Here is a 27669-nt window from a genome sequence, read left to right as displayed (position 1 = left end):
AACCCTTAGCTAAGAAATAGTAGCTCGTCTAAAACTACTTCATGGCAGAAAGGAGATTTAAACTGGGAGCTTCCTAGTTCACAATTCAGCCTCAAAGCCACTGTGCCACAAATACCTCCCTCTAACTTCTACATGAGTGCTCTTGCTGATATATATATATATATTGCATTTATATCCCATATTCTTCTCCAAGGAGCTCAAGGTGACATACATTATTATTATTATGCCCCCCCCTTTGATCCCCATGACAACCCTGTGAAGTAGGTTAGGCTGAGAGTCAGTGACTGGCTCAAGGACATCAAGTGTTTGGCTTCAGGGACTCAGCTTCCTCCCTGCCCGCCGCCCCCCTTTGGCAGTAGATAAGCAGAACAAAGGAAAAGGGGTCTTCTTACCAGTTAGAAACTTTAAGGATCACAGTGAGAGAACAAAGAATCCATTTCCTAGGAATGACGGTGCTCCAAATTAAGGGTTCCACCCACTTCCTCCCTGGTCACACGCATCACTACCACATGTTGTAACCTGAGCTTGTAACCATGGTGCTTTCTGTGCTGCCACCTTATCAGCTCTTTTTGACCTTGGGCTCAGCGGATGAATGCTTTCCAGAGACAGTGAATCTGTTAACTCTCTCTCTCTCTCTCTCTCTCTCTCTCTCTCTCCCTGTGCTTCTTCTCCTAGCTGTTCCCCATCCAGTATTTCCTAGCTTCTGCCTTCTGAACTATGTCCCTCTGCAAACCACTGTTCCAAATCTATACTGTCCTCCTGTTCCTGGGAAGATTCAGGATCCTGATCAAGGGGAGTGGGAGGGGGAAGCTCCCACCATTCCACCTCAGTCCAGCCCTCCTCAGCATGCTCCTTGACACCCAGTGAGCTTCACAGCAGAGTGGGGATTTGGATCTCCCAGGTCCTAGTCCAACACTCTAACCACTATGCCACACTGGGTCCCAACATGTTTGCTTGTAGCAAACTGCCTAACTATTTCCCATCCTTGTAGATCAGGCATAGGCAAACTCCGGCCCTGTTAGCTAGGGATGATGGTAATTGTAGTTCCAAAACATCTGGAGGGCCGGAGTTTGCCTATGCCTGTTGTAGATCACCATTTTAATATTAATGATCAAGCGTTGTATCCAATATTAGTTAGAATCATAGAATCATAGAATCATAGAATCATAGAATCATGGAGTTGGAAGAGACCACAAGGGCCATCGAGTCCAACCCTGTTTTAATTTTTGTAGATGCGGAGAAAGCCTTTGACAATATTTCTTGGAGTTTCATGAAGAAAAATCTTCAGGGGATGGGGGTTGGTCAAGGGTTTGAAAATGGTATAAGTGCATAAATGGTATAAGTTCTGAGTTCTGCTCAGAACAGACTCGTTTAAATTAATGGACATCACCATTTATTTCAGTCGGCTTACTCTGAGGAGGATAAAAGCCTAAATATTAATGATTAAGGTAATGTTAAAGAGGAGGGCTCTTTGGTAGTGGCTGCCTCCCAGAGAGGTTGGCTGCTGCTATCTCTGTGGTCTTTTCCACATCAGTAAATAATTTTCTGTTTTCGACTACAGCTCCTACTGGGAATGACAAGAGCTGTAGTCCAAAACATTTGGAGGGCACAAGCTTGGGGAAGGCTGTGCTAGCACCTGATCATGTTTGAAGTGAGGCAAAAAGACGAGATGATTAGAGAGAAAGCAAAGGAGTAGGAACAATTTAAATACTATGATTAACTCCCAGGGCAACACACATATCTACACATCTTTGGAACTTGTTTTGCAGACCTTTTAAAGTATTTTAAAAAACAATCAGACTATTATGCAAACACAACATTTGTAAGGCCTTTGCCTATATATTCCTAGGTCATCTGCAGGTTACAACAATTTCAAAACTACATCGACCCAAGATAAGCTCCTAATAGAGGCAAACTTATATGTACATTCTGATGGTTTTGTTTAATGGTGACAAATGCTGATTTTACCTTTTGAACTCTCCAAGTAATAGAATGAATTACGGTGGACAGCGCTTTTTTGTAAAATACCACCAATAAACATATCAGAAACAGTTTTCGTTCCCAGAATGCTCACTGTGGGACATTTCAACCCTACAAAATCAAGCCTGATCATGGTTTTGTTTAATAAAACACCACCTCCCATGGATGTTCTGGCAAAATGGCAACTGAGGTTTCAGACTTCCAGCCCAACTTACCACCACCCCCTCAAAAGCCCCAAGTCATATCAAGTCCAGAATGGTATTACAACTGAGCCTGGAATCTTTCTGCACTAAACATGGCCTCAGAGCTTTGTTTGCCGAGCTGGCTATCCAAAAACACACACACAGCTGGATTATCTTGGGCTGTTCAAGTGGCTCAAGTTGGATGCCAAGAACATCTTTGAAGGGGAAAATGAGCAGGCCTTAAAACAAAACAACAACGGCAATTGTGGAGTACGCCCAATAGTCTGAATATGAGGAAGTTTACATGACCCCTTGAAAGATGGCTTCAGCGGAGGAATCCTCAGCTGGCAACCATCAGGCTGGATAATTTAACTGTCAGGCCCACTGTTCTCCCGGCACCAATACATCCATGAAGTCATTTAGCAATCGCAGCACCATATAGTAGAATAAAAGACGTACTCTTCTCTCCCTAAAGTCTCTACTTCCACTAACAGCCTCTGCTACAGATGTCCAACTTCCATATCCGCCAAGCGGTTGCAGAATCCCTTACTAGCTGGGCTGATCAAAGAAATACTGTACTACTGATCAAATACATTTTCATTAATCGTATTTTTAAATACGTATGCATAAATTTGTATATGGTTAAAGCAATCACTTTCGGGGGGGGGGATATTTGTTTTTAGATGTTACATGCATAGATTGTGGCAGGCTCTGTCTTAGAATGAGAGCGGGGGGGGCGAATCTGTGACCCTCGAGGTGTTGTTGGACTTCAACTCTAAACAGCCCCAGACAACGTGATCAAGTAGTTAGGAATGACGGGGGTTGTTATCCAACAACATCTGGTTGTCCATCCTTGAACCAGAGAAATTTCCCCCTCGAAAGAAGAAGAGAATGCCACTCCTAAATTGGCATTTACCAATGCTTCTAAAAGCCGTGCAACACTTTTAAAAATCACGTCTGTTTAATTAGGGATGCATTTTCGAGCTTATAAAGAAGGCTTTTAATTGAATTTCAATTAAAGGCTGCACCCCTGATTACTAGCTTCTATCACAAGAGGCATCTCTGCTAAATTTCCCTCTTTGTCAAGCTTATAAATAGCCAATCATTTGGTCTCCTGTGGTGAAGCATCTCTAGGCAATCAGGCAGGGAACATTCTTTTGCAAATTGGAAAGGTCTTTATTTTCCTTTATCATCCCATCAGTGCACTTGCTTATACCAGCTTTCACCATGTGCTAGCTGGGGCTGATGGGAGTTGTTGTCCAAAACACCTAGAAGGCACCAGGTTGCCAGAGGTTGCCTTGTGCAAACAGAACCCCAGGCCAATAGCATGCACCCCAGTTTCATCCTTTTTCCGTACAAAGAATCATCTAAGTGCCTGTTCTTTATCTCTTTTAACGCTGAACCCTAGGTGATTCTGTTGACCACATAAAAAAGCTCCCCTGCATTTGAAAGTAGTTGATTTTAGCAAAGCACACACACATAACACATATATATTCCAAAAATAAATGAATGTTTATGTAAAATAAAGATCATTTTAAGATTATTAAATTTAACTTCAGAATTCATTTTAGAGATAGTGTATATAGTTTTCTACAGGGATTTGGTTTGTCTGCCCTGTTGGTGCTTGATATAATGGTTCTGATATAATTGGTTATATCATTGATATAATGGTTATATCATTATATTATATAATGGTTGATATAATTGTTTTACCTTTTTTTCTTTACCTAGAATGGTTCTGAAATACATACTCAGATAGAATTAATATTTTCCAATTGATGAATAATCTTCATTTTCTACTTTTATTAGTATCTTATGAATAGTACATTTTAATGCAATGGTAATTGTTGCCTGTCATAATTTGTATGGAATGCTGTACTTTTAGAAAAACATTATTTAAGAAAACAGCTCTCCTTAAAAACTTTCTAGTGTAATTTTTACAGCCACTTAATCTTACTATGCTTACTTAAGACCAATGAGGGGGAAATCCATACATGACATTTCAAAAAAATAGAATGTACTATTTGCAAAAACCTGCCACCATGTTAAGCAGCCCAAACTATGCATATGCACTTGGATGTAAGTCCCATAGTGTTCAATGGGATTTTCTCATGCACACAAACATTTAAAGAAGTGATGGCCAAACTTGGCCCTCCAGCTGTTTGGGGACTACAATTCCCATCATCCCTGACCACTGGTCCTGTTAGCTAGGGATGATGGGAGTTGTAGTCCCAAAACAGCTGGAGGCTGAGATTGCAGGCTCATTGTTCCTCCAGCCATCGTACCTCCCATCCTTCAATGTGAGACTGCAGCTGCTCAAGGGCTTCCAGCTTCTCCATCTGCCTCTTGGTCTCATTGATATTGGTGCAGACTGCTTTCATTGCCTGTAATGCATTCTGCACTGCCTGATAATCTGCATGTTTACTGGGTGTCCTCTTGGCGAGCTCCTGGAAAGAAAGAAAGAAAGAGGGGGAGAAAGAAATCAACTTCTGACAGCACAGGATAATATTATGGAGATGGGAAATTCTGACAGCACAAGGGTAATATTATGGAGATGGGAAATGCAACTGTGGTGTTGAAGCAACATCAAGGAATGTGCTGAAGCAAAGTTGTGTACACATTCAGGGATGGGAAATCAGTAGCCCTGCATTTGCTGTTGGACTCCATCTCCCATCAGCCCCAGACAGCCTGACCCTTAGTCAGGGATGATGGGAGCTGCAATCCAGCAATTCCTAGAGGACCACCAATTCCTCACTATCCCAACCTTGTTAGTCCCCTAAAAACTCTGATACCCCATTTTTAAATACAATATACTCCCATAGAGACTCCTTACACTGCATTTAAAACCAAAATCAAATTTGGATAGAAACTGTTTCTCAGGCGGCTAGAGTTATTGCTGGCGGGTCCACTGTTTTCTCAGAAGCCTAGGGGAAAGAGGACACTCTGCTTTAAGGCCTGCCAGTGAACACATCAGGTTCCTGCACCCTAGTCTTATTTCCCACCATTCATCCAAACTCGCTCTCAAAAACAATAGTCTTGCATCAGCTTGAAGACCAATACATTCATTATGTATTAGTTTTCATAGACTAGAGTTCAGTTTATCAGGTGTGTGAAGTGTTATCCTAAGCTTCAGGTATATATGGCTAGAGAGGTGACGTCAAACTATTGACATCAGTCATGTACTGGCTGGATCACAAGCCTGGCACATGTGGTAGTGTTGGTGGCTAGTCCTGCATTTTCCCAATGGTTCCAAACACCAGAATAAGACTACAATTTGTGTGGTTCAGACCAGAGCAGAGAAACTAGGTTAGGTTTGCTATGAAAAGCAACTCTGGAAAGACTCTGGAAACAGATGGTAATCAACAATGACCTGGGTTTGGCAAGGAGCGTAGCCCGTGTCTACTTAAAATTAATCATCTTTTTCAGACCAATAACATTTTACAGCCAACCCCATTTGGATAAAAGATCCTTTCAATAAAGCCTTACTAAACTTGTTCGTTTCCTCCTGGTACATAATAGGGTGTTTAAAATGTGACATTTTTAGCCTGTCTGGAATGTTTCACATTCTTCCAATACTCCTATTTGCTTCTTATATTTAGCTCTGATAGCTTTTAGCTCTGTGACCCAATGGCAAAACCGCTGCACAGCTGCCTCCTTCCACGTTTCCAGAGGGGCAGCTTAAATGGAGTGAGTTTCAATGCAACTGGAAGGAAATGCAGCACCAGATCTGTAACCAGGCTGGTGTATTTTCCAAGCATAAGTAAACAAAAGAAGGAGAGAGAAAAGGAATCTACGTTCTTTCTGAGTCACGATTATCAACTCCTGTCCCAAGAAACGGCTAATTCTGTCAACAAAACGCATGGTGATGACTGCATGTACAGGTTTTGCTTGTTTCATTTTGCTACTCTGATTCTATAAGCTTCTAGAAGAAACCTTTGTCAAGCAGACCATTAGTGTTGCTCTTTTACTTATTGCTAGCAAGATGCATGTCTTTGTGATGGGTGTCAAGGTTTATTTCAAAGGTGGGAACCTATAGCCCTCCAGGTGTTGCTGGCCAGCAATTCCCATAATCAGTGACCACTAACCACATGCTGGCTGGGGCTGGAGGGAGCTAGAATCCAAAAATATATGGAGAGCCAAAGGCACCCCAACCCTTTAGGGATGTGGACTCTGCAGAAAAGACACATGCACACACAACTGTGGTATTTCAGTAAGTGGGAACTGGACCACCCAATGTTGGTGCTTATGGCACTGAAGGTTTCAGTTGGCTCCCAGATACCATCAAAGCAAGCTGCTTACAATGAGCTCTCCTTGTCTGGATCAAGAGAAACTCTTCTTGAACATATATCACGTGATTATTATTAAACCTTGCAGGCTGCAAAACAACAACCTGAAATAGGCATGCGAAACTGCCAGAACCATTTTTTTAGGTTCTGGGAAAGGGCTGACAAAATCTGCCCGGAGTCAGATAAAGCTCCCCACCCTCAGCATTTAAAATGCAGCTAAATTTTGCTAGCACTTTAAAAAAGAAAATGAGCAACAGATTGCGAGGCCATGCAGGGTGAAGCCAAGCTACGACTGCCAGGGCATGGAAAAGGTATCACAATCCATCAACAGTACAGATGTGTCACACTTGGCATGTGACTATCCTGCTGCCTTAACAGCATAGATGACATGTTTTGTTTGGCCTGAGTCAACATGCGTCCTGCACTGGGTCCTTCTACTTCATCTGAGAAACCCAATGTTCATGCCAGTAACCCAGAAGTGCTTACATAACCAGGTGAGCAAAGTGGTAAAACAACAACAACACAACAACCACCACTGTCTATTGAACCTCTAATTACCGTATATTCTTCCTCTTAATGCTTAAAACAGGAAAATTAAAAACCTAATGCCTTCCCCCCTCCTATAAGCACATTATAATTTTGATAATGGAAAGAAATAAACAACAACAAAAAAAATACAAACGAAGGACTGCATTAAAAAGGTTAAGGGTACTTTTGATTAGATGTTAGGAATGCTCTCTGCTTCCTCAGTGAGAACAAGAGCGCCCTCTTTTATCATGTCTGGTCAGAATCCACTGATTCTGCAGCAATGTAATTTTTACAAAGTGAAACCTGCAGGCTCCTGGAAGCTGCAACCCCATCGGCTAGTTTCTATGATAACCATTTCAGGGGGAAATTTCACCCAGCAGCTAAAATCTTGCAAAGTTTGCCTTACTGCTCAATCACACATTTCAAGCAGTGGTTATCAAAAGGTGTGGCGCACCACACAAGTATGGTAAGGTAAATGTAAAGGGACCCCTGACCATTAGGTCCAGTCGTGACCGACTCTGGGGTTGCAGCGCTCATCTTGCTTTATTGGTTGAGAACAGCTTCTGGGTCATGTGGCCAGCATGACTAAGCCGCTTCTGGTGAACCAGAGCAGTGCATAGAAACGCCGTTTACCTACCCGCTGGAGCGGTACCTATTTATCTACTTTCACTTTGATGTGCTTTTGAACTGATAGGTTGGCAGGAACAAGGACCGAGCAACGGGCACTCACCCCGTTGCGGGGATTCGAACCGCCAACCTTCTGTTCAGCAAGTCCTAGGCTCTGTGGCTTAACCCACAGCGTCACCCGCGCCCCACAAGTATGGTAGGAGAGGACAATTTAAACATTTTGGTGTAGTATAGTATAATATAGTATAGTGTAGTATAGTATAATCATTCATTCATTGCAGCATATGACTAGGTGTCTTTTCAAAATGAGAGCGAGACCATCAAGACAATCCTAGTTGTGATCCAGAATTGCCGTTTAAAGCACAGAGGGACATTTCTTGCTGCCAGCATGAATGGTTCAGCAACTCTGATTTGCAGTTTGAGTCGGGGGTGTAGTGGACTAGCCCAGAACTCAGTTCCAGGGCAGGAACACAGAGCGACAGAATGACCGGGAGCTTTGCTCAATCTCTTTGGAGAGGCACACTGAAGTTTTCTGTGCAGTCACAGAGATTGCCACAGAACTGAAGCCTGAATCTGGAGGCCCTAATCCACAGCCTAAGAAAAGACCGAAAAGAAAAACACCCAAGTACATTACAAAGGCTTAATTTCTGGATCTGGTTCGAGATTAAGATATTGCTTGCTGTATCACTGTTTTGGTTTTATTATTTGTTTTCTTTGCCTGCTAGGGATGATAAGACTAAGAAATGTTTGTTGGTTTTCAGGAATTATTTAGATAGTTTTTCTACACTGTTTTTTTTAATTGCTTTTGTTTTCTCTGTATTGCTAAAGGCGAGGCTGTTTTGCTATTTTTTTTAGAGGTGCCCTGATAGCTTTCTGAAGGAGGATTAGGAATGTTTTAAGATTCACTGCAACACAAATGTTTAGGTTTTCCAAGGGTGAAGGTTGGAATGGCTTTGGGTTGAGAATTTTAAAGTGTCTGTGAGCACCAGGAAAGAAGAAGCCTACGGTATGCTACTGAACTTTAGTTTTGACTTCTTTGTAATTTAAACTTTGGAGGTTTGAACACGGATAGCGATTTCTGTTGGCGATTCAATCTTGTACAGTGGTACATTGGTTCTCAAACACCTTGGTTCCCAAATGCCAAAAACAGGTAAGTAAGTGTTCCGGTTTTCGAACATTTTTCAGAATCCAAACGTCTAATGCAACTGTCAGCTATTGCAGTGTTTCCCAACCGGTGTTCCGCGGCACACTAGTGTGCCGCGAGAGATTGCCTGGTGTGCCGTAGGAGGGAGGCGGGCGAGTCGGGCGGCGAGAGGCGGGGCGGCGGCGGCGAGGATCCGCGTCGAGCCGGGGGCGGCTCCGCGGTGGTGGTGCCGAGGTTTCTCTCTCCATTCTCCCCTCACACACACACACAGGAAATAACACAGGATCAGCTGACAGGACCCGGCCAATGGGGCGGCGGCGGGGCAGCGCGCGCAAAAGGGAGGAGCGCGAGACAGCGGACGAGGAGGAGGCCGGCATGTCCGGGCAGCAGCAGCAGCAACAGCAGCAGCAACTCCCGGCGACGGCTCCTCAAGCCCCGGGCAACCCTACTCCCTCACCGGCCTCGGCCGCCCTCCTGCTCCACCCGCCACCGCCTCCCCCGCCGCCGCCGGCCACCTCGGCCCCGCCGCCGCCCCCTCCTCCGCCCGCTATCGCCGCCACCACCACAACAGCCGCCGCCGCCTCAGCTGGGCCCATGCCTGCCGGGAGCGGCGGCGGCAGCAGCAGCAGCAGCAGCGCCCCGGGTTAGCGGAGTCTGTAACCTGAAGCGTATGTAACCCGAGGTACCACTGTACTTCCAAGTCAGCGTGCAAGGGATTGCAGGACCGGCGGACTTGGCGGTGGGGGTGGTTGCTGGAGCCTTGTCTGTCCTTTCAGCCCCGCACCCACCGCAGACCCCTTCCTATGCCACTGGTAGCTAGGCGAGGCGGGGGGCACTGGGCGCCACACCTCGGCGCCTGCAGCGTGCCTGAGCCATGCGTCTGCGGGCAAACTGCCCGCAAGCTCCGCTCTGGCCTCTGCCCACCGCCTCAGCCTCCCTACAGCTGAGGGGGAGGCTGCAGCGAGGCTCCACGCAGCGCGCCCTGCCATGGCTCGCCCCCATGGCACTCGCCCCTGGTTGCAGAACGCGCGCGCCGCCCCGGGCCCCTGAGCAGCTAGCTGCGCCGCTGCGCTGAGCGCAAGGAATACGTCCTCTCCGAGTTCGGCGTCCTCTTCGTGGGCAGCGCGAACCGCATCTCCAGCTTCGGGTGGAACTTTGGCCAGGTAGGGGGAAGCCTTTGGGCGGGGGGGGGGCTGGAGACCGGGGTGGGGAGGGGTTAGGAGAGACGCTACCGGCGCCGTCCAGAAATGCCCAGAGCAACTGGAGCTCAGCTACGCGCACACATGCGCCCTCCAAATCCCGTTTCCCACCCCTTTCTCAAAAGAAGAGAGAAAAAATGGGTCCTGGGTGTGAAACCAAAGGACCTTTCCAGCTCCTCCTCAATTCCAGGTGTGGATGGCAATGCCTCGTGTCTCCTCCCCCGCAACCAGAGCACACTTCCTAGGCTGGTTGGACGGTCCCTGGGGGTCTTCAGGTTGCCATATTTTGAAGAGCAAAAAACAGGACACATTTGTCGACTTCTGCTTTTAGCTATGGATCAGTGGCCTAGCGTGGGGGGTGCAGGGGGGGCCGGCCACACCGGGCGCAACATCTGGGGGTTAGTGTTAGGGGGCGCAAATCCACGGGTTAGGGGGCGCAAATTACTTGCATTGCCCTGGGTGCTGACAACCCACGCTACGCCACTGCGGCCCTGAACGAGCAGGAGAAGGAGCTCAAGTGACGCTGCGCGCTGACGTCACGGGGCTGTAATGGTGGTGTGCCTCGAGATTTTTTTCATCAAACAAGTGTGCCTTTGCCCAAAAAAGGTTGGGAAACACTGAGCTATTGTTTCCGGGTCACCTGCGCCAATCAGAATCTGCGCCTTGGTTTTCAAACATTTCAGAAGTCAAACGGTCTTCGAGAACGGATTAAGTTTGGCACTTTTGTTTTTGCTATTTATTTTGCGTTTTTTGTTTTTGAAGCTTTTTTGGTTAATTTGTTTTTCTGACTGGGTGGAACCCAGTTCAGCTACTGATTGATCGATTGTGTGACTGCAGAAATGGATAAAAGCCCCCCATCCAAACAATGACTATCATCAGTGCAGGTAAGAAAAAAAATTAATCCATTTTGCATTGCTTTCTATGGGAAAGCTCATCTTGGTTTTGGAATGTTTTGGTTTTGGAACAGACTTCTGGAACAGATTGAGTTTGAGAACCAAGGTACCACTGTAATCTGTTCAACTGTGCCTTACAGGAGCTGTTTTTAAAAACAACAGCACTGGAAGGTGAACAGGACCTCTTTGGAAGGAGAAGAGTGAGCTTGGGGTAGATTAAAGGGGCTTTGATATCCTGTGATTTTATACGTGCATACTGGGTTGTGCCAATAAAAAGACTGCTTAAGAGTCCAAACCCTCTCATTGCTCCGAGACTAAGGTGCACATACCTACATACTTGAGAGAGGAGGTACTGCAAACAAGTATCTGCATCATTTGATGCAGACAACCTAAGAAATTATAGGTATAATAATAATAATAATAATAATAATAATAATAATAATAATAATAATAATATCTTTATTGTCATTGCCCCCTCTCGGGGACAACGAAATTACTTGGCTGCTCCATCCACCCAGGTAGGGCACTCCACACAAAATCAAAACAACTATAAAAACACTAATTAAAACAATACAGTATAATACAGCAAGGAAGATTAGATGACTTTCAAAGTCCAGGCTTCCCATTCAGGGCCGAGATCGCTCTGGAGAAGAAGCTGTTCTTAAGACGGCTCGTTCTTGTCTTCATCGTCCTGTATCTCCGTCCCGACGGCAGGAGCTCGAAGAGACAGTGACCAGGATGCGATGGATCTTTTGCTATGTCCAGTGCCTTCCTATGGCACCTTGTGGCATAAATCTGCTCTAAGGTGGAGAGTGGGCAGCCAACAATGCTCTCTGCTGCCTTAACAACTCTGCACAACCCCAACCTGTCCTGGGTAGTACAGCTTCCGTACCACACACATAAGCCATAAGTGAGCACGCTCTCAATGGCACAGTGATAGAAGGCAAGCAGCAGTTTCTGCGGAAGATGGTTTTTCCTTAGAATTCTCAAAAAGTACAGTCTCTGCTGCGCCTTCTTCACAAGCCCCCTTGTGTTGACACTCCAGGACAGATCCTCTTGTAATTCAATGCCCAAAAATCTGAACGTTGTTACCCTCTCCACACAGACCCCATCAATCAGAAGTGGCTGGACGTTGCTCTTCTGTCTCCTGAAGTCCACCACAAGCTCCTTTGTCTTCCTTGTATTTATGAGCAAATTGTTAGCTCTGCACCACTCTATCAGCCGCTCCACCTCATCTCTATAATCCGTTTCACCCTCCCTTTCAGGGATGAGCCCAATCACAGTTGTGTCATCTGCAAATTTGACAACCCTATTACTAGGGTGAGCAGCGACACAATCGTACGTGTAGAGAATATAAAGGAGCGGACTGAATACGCATCCCTGTGGTGTTCCTGTGTTAGTCTTAAGCATACTAGAGGTATAAGGGCCCAACCGAACCCTCTGGGGGCAGTCTGACAAAAAGTCCAATATCCACCCACAAAGTGATAACGGAAGCCCCAGATCTTCCAGTTTAGACATCAGACGTTGTGGTAGAATGGTATTAAATGCCGAGCTGAAATCTAAAAAAAGCAGTCTGGCATAACCCCCCCGCTGCTCCAAATGTGTATGCATGCATATTCAAATGGATTCTACCCAAATCAATTTCAGTCCTGCAAAAGTCCAATTTTATAGTCAGGCCAAGGTCAGTATTATATGAAATGAGCAAGGAAAATGGTATGGAGATGATGGCCTAGCAAAACTGGTGTGTGGTTATAAGATAGGAGGGAAAGGCAAAATGAGAAAGCAGGCCAGTGGGCAGGAGTGGGTGTGTAAACATTAAGCCCAGTATGGAAAATTAAGCCCAGAGTGACAAGCTGCTAGCCCGAGGGTTTAAGATGCAACTGAAGTATGCACACACGCACATAGGTTGAAATGTACCGAGGTCCAAACCTGACCTGCACCATCCCAAGTACAAAGCAATGTTCAGGTGGAATTCCTGACAGGGCAGATTCGAAATGCAAAGAGGCCTTTTCTTGGTCATGCCAGGAGAACAGAAATGAGCACACAGCAGAATACAGAGGATGGAAAGAAGAGAGCATCTTTACAAAACAACATCTTGAAACCAAACCCAGCTCTAGCATTTCCTCGAAGAAAGGATGTTGTTGTACAGAAACTGGTCTTGTTTTCGTCTCACCGCCCTGCCACCGCCCACTTCATTATCCTCCACACCAGATTAAACATCTTCGTTTGTATACTTAAAACAGGGAGCAAGGCACATACTTTTGCTGATGAAAATTACAACAATCCACATAAAAGTATTCCCTTGCTCCACCTCTTGAATTTTCAGAACACTCCCTTCGAGGAAAGCCTGTGAGATACTTTATACAACAGAATGTTAACTCTTGACTTTTTTACTCTGCATGATGAAACACGGTTTGTTCTTGCAGAACAGATTTATGGAAAACCTAGGACTAATAGCAGGCGAGAGATTGCACCAATCAATCCCGTTTCCTGTCGTCCTCATGAGTGCAGTGGGATTTTTTAACAGCAAATTTAATGAGTCCGGCAGCAGAATGCAGATTCTGGAAATAAATCCAAGCAGGGCATAGCCAAACAAATCCTAGATAAGAGCCTGTAATTCAGTGATAAAATACATGCTTTGCATACACAAAGTCTGAGGTTCACTCCATGACCTCTGCAGTTAAAAGGATATTAGGTAGCACAGGTGAGAGGTGCTATTAGAGAGCCCCTGTCAAGCTGGGCTAGATGAACAAATGGTCAAGACTCCAGATAAGGCAGCTTCAGATGTTCATAAACAGAGAGCCATGATAGCCAATGAATATGATTCGTGTTTCTTCCCATGCTTTGGATAACTTTTTTTATATTTATCTTTTGCATTGCTTCATTACTATTTCAACAATACTGGTACATGGTGTTGTGAGCTCCTAATTGGTCATGTTTCCTTGTGATATACCAGATGATGCCTTCGGCTGGAATCATGTGAAAACTATTTATCCCCATTTTCAGGCTGAATCACCAGACGCTGCTTCATAGAGACTGCTTAAATTAGCCACCCCTGCCCTAAAGATTCACTGTAGGAACAGCTATGTCCCAGGGAGCTTTGCAAGTTGGGCAGATTCATCCAGCTTTGCCCTGCATGGCATTGAAATGCCCAACGTTGAAAGCCAACTGGAAAAAGGTGCTGCTGTTGACATTCCTAAACTGGCCCCAAACCAGTTCCTGCACCCAAAGGAGCCTAGAACATAGCTATCTTTTTTAAAAAAATGATATTTATCAACTTTCAGATTAGCTATCAACTTTCAGATTTGAAAATAAGGGATCAGCAGCCTCAAAAATAAGGGATCAGCAACCTCACCTATCCCGGGGACAGTCTACAGGATATCTAACAATTCGGGATAGCAGCAGGAAGCAGTGGGAAACGGTGGTGGAATAAGGGAATTTCCCGCAAAAAAAGGGAAGGTTGACAGCAATGGCCTAGAATGCCAGCACGTCTCTAGCCTGAAAAGGTCACATTATGCTCCTCAGATGTGATGACATAGTAGAAGCCCTGCTTCCCCTGTACCACCACAGTCCATGTCTCCTAAAATGGGAGGCAACAAGTTTCAAATTAGGGTCCCATAACTGCTTCTAAGTAAATGCAGCCAATTTAAGCACACTAGGAAGGAAGGAAGGAAGGACAATACAGTGGTACCTAGGGTTACATACGCTTCAGGTTACAGACTCCGCTAACACAGAAATAATACCTAGGGTTAAGAACTTTGCTTCAGGATGAGAACAGAAATTGTGCAGCGGCAGCTGGAGGCCCCATTAGCTAAAGTGGTGCTTCAGGTTAAGAATAGTTTCAGGTTAAGAACGGACCTCCGGAACGAATTAAGTTCTTAACCCGAGGTACCACTGTATATTCTGTAGATTGGCCTGCAAGCAGAGATCTTTCCCATCATCAGCTTTCATCCTTGAAGAAGGAAGGAATGAAACCTGTCAGCTTCTGCATGCATAAAAATATTGCTCTCCCACTTAAGTTATTTTCAACAATAAGCCAGTATTATTTTAGGCTGAAAATTGATTTTTAAGAATGAAGACGAGGCAGGTTTTAATTTTCCTATAGGGCTGTGAGCTCACACACAGACTTCACCATAAATCTTGAGTTGGGAAATATTTTAGCACCTTAACCTCTAGCTAATTAGCACTATCCTCTTTTAACAATCCCGAAGGGGGAATAAAGGGCACCTTGTCAGATTTCCATCACACTTCTGATACGGAACGGAAGGGGGGGGCTCCTTTCCCCCTTCCTTCTAGGAACATCCGAGGCCCCGCTTATTCCTATGGCCCCGCTTTAGCCAATCACAGCCATGCATTCGTCCTGCAGAAGCTAGCTCAGGGAGCTCCTGCACGCCTCATTTCACCCCTGGCAAGCTGCTGACGGCCCCCCACGGCGAGAACAATGGATCCGAAACCAGGGACCTCCTGTTACAATGTATCCATTCTGTTTCTGCTTTTGCCCTATAGTACAGAATGGGTTTGAAATCATTGAAATCTTTAGAAATTGATATAAAATCAACCGTAACTCCAATTTCTTCGCTCTCAGTGTCATTCAACTCAGTTCCCCGTGGACTCCATGATGCTATCCCTACTTCCATAATCCCCGAAGCGGCAGGTCACGTACGCAGGAACTTCTTAATTCGCCAAACCTTCCCTCTAGGCAATATTAGGTGGCAGACGATGCATATCTCTGACCCATTGTCTTGCCACCACCGGTACTCAATAAATGTGTATCTATGTATATTTCCCGCTCCGCATATCCCCCCTCCCTCATCCGAAAATGCTAATTAATGTAATCCCACCTTTTCATAATGTATTCATGACGTGTAAAGTATATTCATGATGTAACTTGTGAAACCCAACCTTCCCATAATGTATTCGTGACGTTTCATGCACTGTATTCTGGGATATGGAGGGAAATTTCAAAAGTTCATGTCGCCCCATTCTCGGGGTTCAATCTCGCCTTGAACCTGTTGCGCAATAAACTTGGATCTTCTGCAGTTTGCTCCTGCGTCCGGCTGAGCTCATTTCCTTCCGCAGGGACCCACGGACTTAGTCCGATGAGCTGGGTGGCAGAGTAACCCCGCACCCAGATTTTAGCCGTAACAGTTGGCTGCCCAACGCGGGGCTTGCGGTTCTCCCGAGCTGCTGACTGGGGGCCCCGAAATCTTCAGCCGGCTCCAGGCCATTTTGCCTGGGAAGATCCTTTTGGACCCCCAGCCATCTTCCGGGCGGTAATCGAAAGCCCTAGGAGTTCAGCCGGGGAGCAAAAGAGGGATCCAGCCGGCTTATTCATCGATCCCGGGATCATCATAGAAGACGCGTGAGTATAAGGAAAAAGGAAAATCCAGTGCACTGGTGGGAAGGGGGTGGAATCTCCTGGCAACTGAATTCTCTGCCCTCCTCTCTATCGCTCCTTCTTGCCTTTCTCTTGGTCCGGTTAGTGAGAGAGACCGTGGACCGCTGCTCAACCCGAAAGGGGGGTTCTGAGCTCTATCTCTTTTCCTTAAAATCTCCAGCCAGCCGCACCAATTGGGAGTCCGAAAGTAAGACGGTGAGACCCGGCTTGGAAAGACAGCCGACTTTCCGCAACGGGCATCCCAGTTGAAAGCAAGGGGTTGGAGCTCTCTTTCCGAACTTCCCGAGCGCCCTTACGGAGGGGGCAGGAAGGGGTCTGGCTTTCTATCCCAATCCCAGCCGCACTGGTCGGTGCCACGTAACCGTGCGTGAGCCCGCTTCCAAAAGCAAGGGGGATTTTCAGTTCGAAATTCTATCCAGGGACCACCCGATCTGGCACCGCATGGCGCGGGCGTCCAGTAGGGCCCCTTTTCCTGAGATGTGACGATAGGTAGGAGGTTGCCAGGAGGGATAGCCCATGAGGAATTGGGCAGGACCGGCAGAGTGGAAAGAGACCCCAGGTTATAGGAAATAAGGAAATAAGGAAATAAGGAAATAGGAAATAGGAAAGGGAACGCAAGGAACCGGATAGCTAGAGCTCTCTAAAACCCACTAAGGAAGTTGCCAGGCAACTAGAAGCCCCTTCTCCTCTTTACTATACGTCCCTGTACTAAGCATTCCAAACCCCTAGACATACCAATCCTAATCAACCCCTCTTTTTCCCCTTCTCTATCCCAGACACCCCCCCCAAAAAAAGGAAAAAGCAAAAGAGCAACAACAGCAACGCATGCATCTATAAAGGGGTACCCAGTCAACCAAGCGTTGTGAGCCCTGCCAGTTTGATTAACTGGTGGTGTGTTTGAAGAGGCAAGGAGGCTCATAAAACCATGTGGGACCTTCCTACTAATTTCACTTAATGAAGCCAAAGGTAGTGGCCCATCTCCTTGCAATAACCAACTAAAGGATGAGAATATATATGTTTACATGTTGTCTGTTATGTGTGTTGTCTGTTAATACATATATGAGAATATGTATGTTTACATGTTGTCTGTTATGTGTGTTGTCTGTTCCTTCTGTCTCTGGCAGACTGCCTTTCTTAAGTGTGCATAGTTTAAACTGCAAGCTTGCTTCAAAATTTAAATCTAAGGAAGCCATGCTGGATCTTAGCAGTCCTAAATAAGAGAAAATGAGAATGAAGTGTGCAAATGTTTACCCCACCTCTTGCTTTGCCCCAACTTTTGAGATTGTGAGTCTACAGTCTTATTTTGGAAGGTGCTGATAACCTAATGTTTCTGCTGCAAAAGCCTAGTTGAGCCAACTGCTCTCAAGCTAAAATGCAGTGTATGTATTTCATTAAGCATATGCCTATGAAAGTATGGTGTTCCTTCTAAGGAAAATATCTGAGTCCAGGTTTAACTTTGATTTGGTTGGACAGAAGAGTTATTGTAAGGCTCCTGATATCAGTCTCTATAAGACTTCCTGGCCTCTTTTCTTAGAAAATGCCCCCCCTTGTTTCATTCTGTCTCTTTCAGGGTTTTTTTTCCCTTCTCCTTCTTATTCTGTGCCAGGTAAATTTACTCCTGAGTAAGCTTCCTTTAAAGGAAACTGCAAGGGGGGACATAGATTAGGCTTACTATTGCTCTGCAAGTTCAACAAAAATGTCAAATCTATGGCTGTTGTAATTATTTGTGAGTGGTTATATCAATTGAATTAACTTTGCTTTATAAAAGATCCTCTCCCTATCTTAGGAAAAATGTTAAGTTCAATCTTCCTTTAAAGATAATTTCTATAGGTATGTGTGTGTTTCTGGTAGTACAAATCTTGCTACGAACCCTGTATTTTAGGGTTGGACTAGATGACCCCAGGTCCCTTTCAACTTTCCCAATTTGTGGCTGATGAGTTGAAATTCAGCCCAGGTTGGCTCTTTGTTTTTTTAAAAGGTGTGATGACAGGTGAAAGCCATGATGTTTGAAGCAGAACTGGTGATATCAGGCATTTAAGTGATTACAGTGTTTATCATTTTGTCTATTATTTACAAAAATTAGACTTAAAAGTCTACTCAAAGTTTAAGCACATACAAATGGATAATCAAGTAGAATTAGCCTTGACCAATCCATTTGTCTGCAAATGGTAAGGCCGAAATGACTGAGAATGTTAAAAAAAAAAAAAAATCCTATGAATTCTAACTCTCTGGCCATTTTTACTCATAAATAAGAGAGCGGTTGATTGTTCCGCGAATGGCCAGAGGGATATTAGCCCTTTCCTGTACATAAAGGAAGCAGTCTCGTTTGCTTGGGCTGAAATCGCTAGCTTTGGTGAATACTTAAATTGCTGAGTTTCTCTTTTTTGTTTAAAATCAAACCCTGTTCTCAAAATCTACTCCATACCCTTCCCTTCCCTTATTCAAATGTTAATTTAGCCAAAGGATGCAACATTTTCAATAGTACAAAAGGTTTGCTGAGACATGAACTCTGCACATGCACAGAGGCTAGATCAGCTAAAGAAGAGAGAGAGAGAGAGAGGACGGGGGGGGGGGAACTGTAAGGAGGGAGAGGAGGTTTCTTCCAAATGTAAAAGAAAAGTCGGAACCATTGAAGGAAATCACCCTTAATCTGTCTTTGCTCCAGGGGCTACTTAAGACAAAAGGCTAAAAAAAAAAACTAGCCCATCAAAAGTCAAGAGTTTTCCAGGTTCCAAATCTTAACATGCCAAATTCTTTTCACAGGTAAATATCAAAGCATTCCCCCCCTCAATGGGAATTTTAGGAACAGCATTTCCTGACAGGCTTCTCACATGAAATAATTTTCCCTTTTAACAGGATATGTGAACCCCGGTAACAAAGTGTTTGTCCCTTTTTCCTCCCACAGCAACTTTCTTTCTGTTTTGTGAAACACGTCTGAATCCCTGCTATATTAGTGACTTCCATCTCTTTGTGGCTTTGACACTTTTTTAAAGTTACAAATAATCTGTTTTCATTTATTTAATCCGTTTCTCCATGATGTCTATGAAGTTAATCGAAGCACAACCAAACATTGTTTGTGGAATGGTACTTGTTTACCTTCGGCCTGAGCATCTCTTATTAATTCTGTCATTTTGGCTAGTGCAAGGTACTTACACAACTTTAAATTGCCATTCATTTTTTCTTGGTATTAACTCATTTCCCAGTATTAACATTACAGCTGATGATGTCACATCAAGAAACACTTTTATTTTCATTTGGGATGTTAGAATGCCAAAACAGATTACTTATTAATTGTGTGTCTTAGCATTTATTTATTTTTGGTTCCTCATAGCTCATTTTGTGTGTTTGTGTTTTACTTTGGGGACATGTTCATCACATGTTGAAAGTCAGTCTCATGAAGTTCTTTTATTGGATAGCACATGGTGAATTTTAAGTTTTCCCCATTGTTTTCCCTTTTTTTTCCAGTCCAGTAGTAATATGTGTGGTTTTGATAATATCTTTGTACTATTTAATAATAGTTATTTTCTGAATCTGATGTCTTTGTGTCAAGTCCATTTTCATCTAACTGGTAATCTAATTTTTTGCTTCCTTTTTATTTTTTAACCTTTGTATTTTTTACAGTTCTCTTTCTATACATGTGGAGTAATTTTTTATTTTATAATATGAAAAGAACAACAACAACAAAAACTAAGTGAAGAAAAGCAAACAAACTTAGCAGATAATAACAGTAGTTATAGGAAAATGTGATAATAATATTGGAATGAATGAAACGCTTAATTCGCTAAGATTTTATTATTTGCAACTTCCAACAGAAACCGAAGGACATCACATCCTTTTCGCCTTTTGCCCCCTCCCTTTTCTAACTGTCTTTAAGCCCCAAAACCCTGCCCCTTACAGGATATCACTTCTACAGATGTGCAATGATGAAAAGCAGCAACAACCCCTCATGGCTAAGGGGAGGAGTTGAATTGCAAGGACATTTTCTCACTTTTGAACCTTAAGACTGTGCTCCAGGATTCAAAAGATACATGCATAAAAGATCACAATTGTGTCAAGATATGTAACTGATATTTAATTAGTTTGTTTTGTATTATGTGTTATTATGTAAGAATGTTGAAATGTGTCTGACAGTGTGATTTCCACAAAGGGGGGCAATTTTTGTGTGTAATTGTTTTTATGTTTAATGTCTTATTGCTTACACACCAATGGAGAATTCTCATGCATTTTATACTTTCTAATAGCTCACACTATTGTGTAGTTCAATGTTTAGATAACCACATTTCATTGTCCCACCTGACACTATGCCAATCTTTCCCTATCCATTTTAATATGTGTTAAACCTCGTTTTGCCAAGGACAAGCTTCTGGATCCATAAAACACCAGGTACATGAAGGTGCATATGCTTTGGTTTAGCAGGAATGATCCCTTATAGAGTTAAATTGACTTATTTGGACAACTGCCCTTGTTAAGAATGGTTTTCTTTTAACAGATTGGTTTGAAGAGTTGAGAACCATGGGGCAAGATAAATTCAAATTGGACTCAGTTTGAATTGGGCAAGTGTATCCAGGCTGCAATTAGCCTTTTGGTCCTTTAAGTGCAAGTGAGCAACCCCCATGCGTGCAAAACCACAGCCTATAATAGAATCCCATAGGAAGGCCAAGGCAAAGACCTCTCCCTCACGAGATGTCCAACCTGTGCCAGCTATGGTGAATGCCAGGCAACATGGTTAAATGAAAGCCCCGAGGGGATTCAACAGACAGGATGTGTTGCTGTAGCACTATGTCAGTGTGAGACCACAGAAGAGCTAGCTTGACACCTGAGAAATACACAAAAATGGCGAAGGACAAAACACCAACTGCATTTTTCAGTCAATTAGACCTTCCTGCTAAGTGTAAAGCATAAAACACTATTGAGAATGCCACAAGTAATTTAGCAACAAAATACAAGAGGTGTTCTTTATATAATACCCTATATGCAGCTACCTGCACTGCTATACTTGCAAATGACCGTAAGAGGCATGGCTTGCAAGTCCCTTTCAGGTTTGCATAAAGCCACACATCCCATTCACCAAGATTTAGGGTGCGGAGAAAAGATTTGCAAGTTCTTACAGAACTTTAATGCAAATCTATCTCCGAATGGGGGACTGATACGGAACGGAAGGGGGGGGCTCCTTTCCCCCTTCCTTCTAGGAACATCCGAGGCCCCGCTTATTCCTATGGCCCCGCTTTAGCCAATCACAGCCATGCATTCGTCCTGCAGAAGCTAGCTCAGGGAGCTCCTGCACGCCTCATTTCACCCCTGGCAAGCTGCTGACGGCCCCCCACGGCGAGAACAATGGATCCGAAACCAGGGACCTCCTGTTACAATGTATCCATTCTGTTTCTGCTTTTGCCCTATAGTACAGAATGGGTTTGAAATCATTGAAATCTTTAGAAATTGATATAAAATCAACCGTAACTCCAATTTCTTCGCTCTCAGTGTCATTCAACTCAGTTCCCCGTGGACTCCATGATGCTATCCCTACTTCCATAATCCCCGAAGCGGCAGGTCACGTACGCAGGAACTTCTTAATTCGCCAAACCTTCCCTCTAGGCAATATTAGGTGGCAGACGATGCATATCTCTGACCCATTGTCTTGCCACCACCGGTACTCAATAAATGTGTATCTATGTATATTTCCCGCTCCGCATATCCCCCCTCCCTCATCCGAAAATGCTAATTAATGTAATCCCACCTTTTCATAATGTATTCATGACGTGTAAAGTATATTCATGATGTAACTTGTGAAACCCAACCTTCCCATAATGTATTCGTGACGTTTCATGCACTGTATTCTGGGATATGGAGGGAAATTTCAAAAGTTCATGTCGCCCCATTCTCGGGGTTCAATCTCGCCTTGAACCTGTTGCGCAATAAACTTGGATCTTCTGCAGTTTGCTCCTGCGTCCGGCTGAGCTCATTTCCTTCCGCAGGGACCCACGGACTTAGTCCGATGAGCTGGGTGGCAGAGTAACCCCGCACCCAGATTTTAGCCGTAACACTTCTTATAGGCACTGCTTTCCATTTCAAATTTCTGACACCTACCATCATTAAGGCTTGCAAAGCACCATGCTGTTTTGCATTACCTTTCAAGTGGATTTGGAGTCTGGCAACTCGGCTCCTGCCTCCAGGTTATCCTTTCTCAGAAGCACAGGAATCTCCCAACCAAGGATGCAGCCTATAATTATCAAATGTGGCTTTCAAGTGGCTCACATTGCTGCAAGGCATGGAAACCAAAATAATGCGGGCTTGAACTGTAGCCAGATACCTGCAAAATCCTGGGTGCAAGGGTCAAAAATCACAGCAAGCATTCATAATCCCCACACCACGAAGTCATCAATCAGGTGACTCTGAGGGTGTGCTGCTGTGACCTACATATGCCGATAATGTTAGGGGGCAAGAGAACAGAGGTAAGTGCATTTAATTCCCACCCTAAGGATATGATTAACACATGATCACTGCGCCACTACAACCACCAGCCACCTGAGCTCATGGAAGTTGCCCTTTCTAAAGGGAAAGAGTTCTTTTGGTGCTTGGGCTTCAATTTCCACTATGCATTAGCACAGTGCAGAAGGGACCAGGGCTGGATTAACACTTATGCCAGTAAACTACTGAAATCTTGACTACATAGCAAGATGCCTTATACAGTGGTACCTCTGGTTACGTACTTAATTCGTTCCGGAGGTCCGTTCTTAACCTGAAACTGTTCTTAACCTGAAGCACCACTTTAGCTAATGGGGCCTCCTGCTGCTGCCGCACCACCGCCACGCGATTTCTGTTCTCATCCTGAAGCAAAGTTCTTAATCCGAGGTACTATTTCTGGGTTAGCGGAGTCTGTAACCTGAAGCGTATGTAACCTGAAGCGTATGTAACCCGAGGTACCACTATACAAAGTTAGACTATTGCTCCATCTAGCTTAATATCATCTACACTGATAGGGATTTTCAGTCTTTGAGACAGAGGGCAGTCCCAACCCTGCTTGGAGATGCCATGGACTGGGAGTGGGATGCAGGCAATGCAGATGCTCTACCATTGAGCTAGGGCCCTTCCCCACAGTTTGTGGTTTATCTGGAGCAAAGCAGCTGTGGCTTTCATTGATGCACTCTCATGTTAGTCCATATTTTGTCATGGTATGGCTTAGCACTGAACACAAACCAGGCCTTAGTAAATTTAGGTCACCTGACCCTGAAACCCTTGAGAAAGCCGGATATGATAACTCAACAATAAGTAATGTCACTCTGCTTGTGCTCAGGAGCACTCCTTTTTATTCTCAAACAAAAACCCTGAATCCTAAGCATGGAAAATAAGTTCTAAGGCTGAGCCTTTGCTCAAATTAAGTCCTGAAGGGCATCTAGCCTAAAGCTGAATCCAGGTTTGGAAAACTCTTGGAGGGGGAGTTTACCTGTGACAGAACTGGTGGTTATGACCTTGGCTGAACAAACAAGGAAAATGTTGCCTGTGTATATAAGGCCCTGAAAATAATCTTCTTTATTTCCTTTGCAAGATGGAGGAATCGAATCCTTTGGGGTTTAATATCCCAACTCATAGCTCTGGCCTAGTCTACACATACAGCAGAAAGTGGTAGCAGAATAGATTACGGGAGATCACATCGTTTCAGTGCTTTCCTCCACGCCAAAGAATTCTTTGCAAATGGAAAAGTAACATAGTTGAATCAGTGCTGGCCTAGAATCTCTCCCCCTGAGGTGGTAGATTTGGGGTCCCCATACCTGCAATCTCAAGTAACACAGGTCACGTCCCTACCTCAGAATTCTGCAACCTAATCAGGCTTCCATCTGTGGTCAGCACTAAGAATCTCCTTTCCCCCCTGTTTGCTCAACTTTGAGTTTCGACACTCCCATAAACGCAACAGAAAGCCAACTATGCAACCCAACCCAATGTGGATATATAAGGAAGCATAAACATTATAGAGGCCCTTGGAGAGGAATGTATACAAACCACATTTATCAAATCCCTATTTCCTCTGGTTTGTTGGCCCATCCTAGAGGTTTAAGAAGTCCTCCAAGCGTCACGCATAATCCCAATGCAAATCCACGGGACTGACAGGCTTCAACTTCCTCTCAAACGTTGAGCCAATGTAAATACACGGAGCAGGGTTATTTCGTACTTGTTGTGAAAGCTGACACGGCATTTTAAGAAAAGCTAAATTTGTCACAGCCTGACTCCTAGACTTAGCTACGTCAGAACAGATAGGGCAAAATCCCGACTCAAGTATTGCTACTCATTAACATTAAGAAACATAGATTCATAGAAGACAATTTTGCACACATCTCTTGTGTGTCTTATCCCCACCCAGCAGTGACGGACCTTGGAGTCTCAAATTTCAGTGGCACCCCGTGCAATGCCAAAATTTGGTGCCCCTCACCCCAAGGCTCCACGCCACTCCCGTAAATCTGCCTCTGCATGCAGGACCAGTCTACTTGAGATAATACAAACTGGTGCAATATTGCTAGCTCATAAGCTTTTCACTGGTTATGCATCTGAAAGCCAACACTGCTCTAATGGCTGTCAAAGCGAGCTCATTTCTTCTTAAGGTGGGTTCTTGTGCCTTTATGTTTTTTAAGAAAGCGCATGTAAGTTATACATACTCATATTTATAAATAACAGATTCATTGTAAATAAAAATCACATTTCACCATAGTGGGAAAGGCTGTGACTGGTGCCCTATGTGCCTGCACCATCTGCTATCCAGGTACCAACTTGTCATCATAATTTTACTGCAGATTTCTCCTAATAAACACATTTTTGTATGCAGTTTTGACCCATGGACACATTTTTGCGAACAAATATTCCTTATATAAGGCACTTTTTATGTTATTTGGCCTAGAATATGGCATACTGTCCCCTCATTTTTATAAACATTATTTGGTTGGAGAACCGCATCACAAAATGTGGATAAGTGCAAAATTTGAAGGATAGATGTGTTTCTGTACACCTGTTTTGTAAACCTGTACACCTTTGGAACCGTGAATCTGACATACTCACTTTTAAATTTGAAATGAACTGAATTTCTCCTGCATTCCTACCACCTATACTAATTGTCCTAATTTTAATAATCTGTATTGGATTTCAATGATACACATATGGTATGAAGTCACACAGAAACTGAACATAACAAGAAATACAAAAACAAACAATTGCAACTTCCCCCTTCTATGCCAGAAGCCAGGTAAGCAATCATATTCATTCTTATGTGTAGTCACTGTTGCCTATTTATTACATTTTCTGTGCTGTTCTTGCAGTGGCCTTATAGACCTCTTTAAAAAATAATACTAATTAACCATACATGAGGAAATTATACTTTGAATGTCTGTCCCTAAAAGAAAAATATATATCATTTTTTATTGCCACGTTTTAAAGTACAAACCTTTGTCTCTCCTCAAAAGTGGTGCAATTTAGGCTACAAAAATGATTTCTGCTGAGAGTTACATCAACTGAGAGGGGTTTTCAGAATGGCCACTTACAGTATAACTTCCCAATCAAATCTAATTCAGAAGTAAACATCAATGAACCAAGTGAGTCCTGGTTCGAGCACAAGACGTTACATGGAAAAATTGCCCTGTTGTGTCAGCTGACCAACTCAGATTACCCTTAAGGGCACTTTTATTTGCAATCAGATCAGAAGCTGAGTTCAAGTGTTCTGCTGCTTTGCACAAATGATGATTCCGCGCTTGGCCAATTATCAAACTACAGCGCATACACTCAGCTGCAGGCAGTGCTTTAGAAGCAGGGAAGAGGAGCAGCAGTCCCTCCCTCCATGAGGCAGATAACCTTCAATATGATTTGGCCCTGGGCATGGATAAAGGAAAAAGGGAAGAATCACAGAAATAAGGCTCCTGTGTGATCATGCTGAGAGGAGCTGCACCTCACCACTGATCATTTCTGTCCCAGGGTACAACGCATGTGAAATTTAATAAAACAAGTCAAGATCGCTCAGTAAGATCCATTGTCTGTTCCAGTGATAATGAACCTGTGGCTCTCCAGATGTTGATGAACTCCAACTCCCATCAGCCCCTGTCCTCATCGCCAATGGTCAAGAATGATAGGAATTGTAGTCCAGCAGCTTCTGCATGGTCAAAGGTCACCTTTGGTCTTCTTGAGAACTCCAAGCAAGCATTATACAAGCACATCACAACGGACTAGTCTTCTTCCACCCAAACTTGCAAGAGTGTTAACGTTCCACAAACGCAAGTCAGAATCACATGTGCAACTTACAAATCAGGACAAATGCTTTGTTTTGTGTTACCTTCAGGAGCAGTGGGTATTTGCAAATCCTCTGGATTGGAGTTAGGAGATAACCCTCAAGTGGAATGTCTGTAGTCTTTCTGCCTCCCAAAAGCATGCAGCTCTGTAACCAGAAAATAAAAAGAATGTTACCCTTGACTCAAAGCTCCTAGGGACTTTCAGTGAGTTCAGAAAATGAGGATCAGTTCAATGTATGCAAGAAAATGAAGGAACATGTTATTCATTCATTTCCTTTCCTTAACAGACTTCAACCAGGCACTGACCAAGCCTAAACCAGCTTGGCTTCATGGCATCATATGGCTTCTGCATTAAGAATTTCAAATTCTACACTGTAATCCTATGCATAACTAAAATTAGATGTGACTGGGCAGACACATTAAACTACATGATATCACGCTAAATCATTGTTTAGAAGGCTGGGCAAGCCTCAAGTTCACATATCATGCACTGCAAGGAGGAAGTTGGGCAGCTTTTGCTTCCATTTTGGCTTACTGCCTACACTGACACTGAGGTTAATGTTACTAAGGGTTTGTTTAAAACAAGCAAACTCCAAACCATGAATTCACTGACAGTGACTATGTGAGCTGCCTTTGGCATGGTTTACTATGCAAAGGTGGCATACAAATAAATGATGATGAAGGCTTGTTTAAACAAACCATAGTTAGCATCTACCATAGTTTAGGGTTCAGACAAAGCACTAAACTGCAGTTAATGGAAAAGAGAAGTGAAATCTTCTGAGCTCTTCCTCACAGCCAGGGCAAGGAATATGCAAGCCTGAGGATTGCCTAGGACTTTTCACCTAATGCTAAACTATGGTTTAAACTTTAGCATGATGCCTGAATGCAACCATAATGTCTGTGTATGGGTCTACACTTTTCATGAAAAGGAACACCACCGCAAAAACCGCAACCCTTCTCCTCCCCTGCACCACTCAACTTCACTGCACTCCATTGCTTTAAATACTCTTCTCCTCACCCAGCTCATTTCCAGTATCTACTCTAAGCAATGGAGCAACGCCAGGTAAAGCTGATGTAAAGGTGGGGTTTTCCTGGTTTCCATCACATGCTCCTTCGTATATGTGAACAGCAGAACCCACTCACTCATCCTTACAATGTGTCCCTGGGGTGGAT

At 44.0% G+C, this 27669-nt stretch overlaps 1 protein-coding gene across 1 annotated transcript in view; it reads right to left on the bottom strand.

The window, feature by feature from the left end:
- Positions 1-27669, bottom strand: part of PREX1 (phosphatidylinositol-3,4,5-trisphosphate dependent Rac exchange factor 1) — a 245342-nt gene that overhangs the window by 103529 nt on the left and 114144 nt on the right. Inside the window, exons 5-6 of the mRNA XM_081195969.1 lie at positions 26541-26642; positions 4448-4609 (exon numbers count right to left, since the gene is read on the bottom strand). Coding sequence (XP_081052095.1) covers positions 4448-4609; positions 26541-26642 — 264 coding nt within the window. The remainder of the gene's footprint in view (positions 1-4447; positions 4610-26540; positions 26643-27669) is intronic.

This window comes from Podarcis bocagei (genome assembly GCF_964188305.1).
Source record: "Podarcis bocagei genome assembly, chromosome: 5".
In the NCBI taxonomy this organism is placed as follows: domain Eukaryota; kingdom Metazoa; phylum Chordata; class Lepidosauria; order Squamata; family Lacertidae; genus Podarcis; species Podarcis bocagei.
Note: the sequence above shows the minus strand (reverse complement) of the source record. Positions and strands in the feature narration are given on the sequence as shown.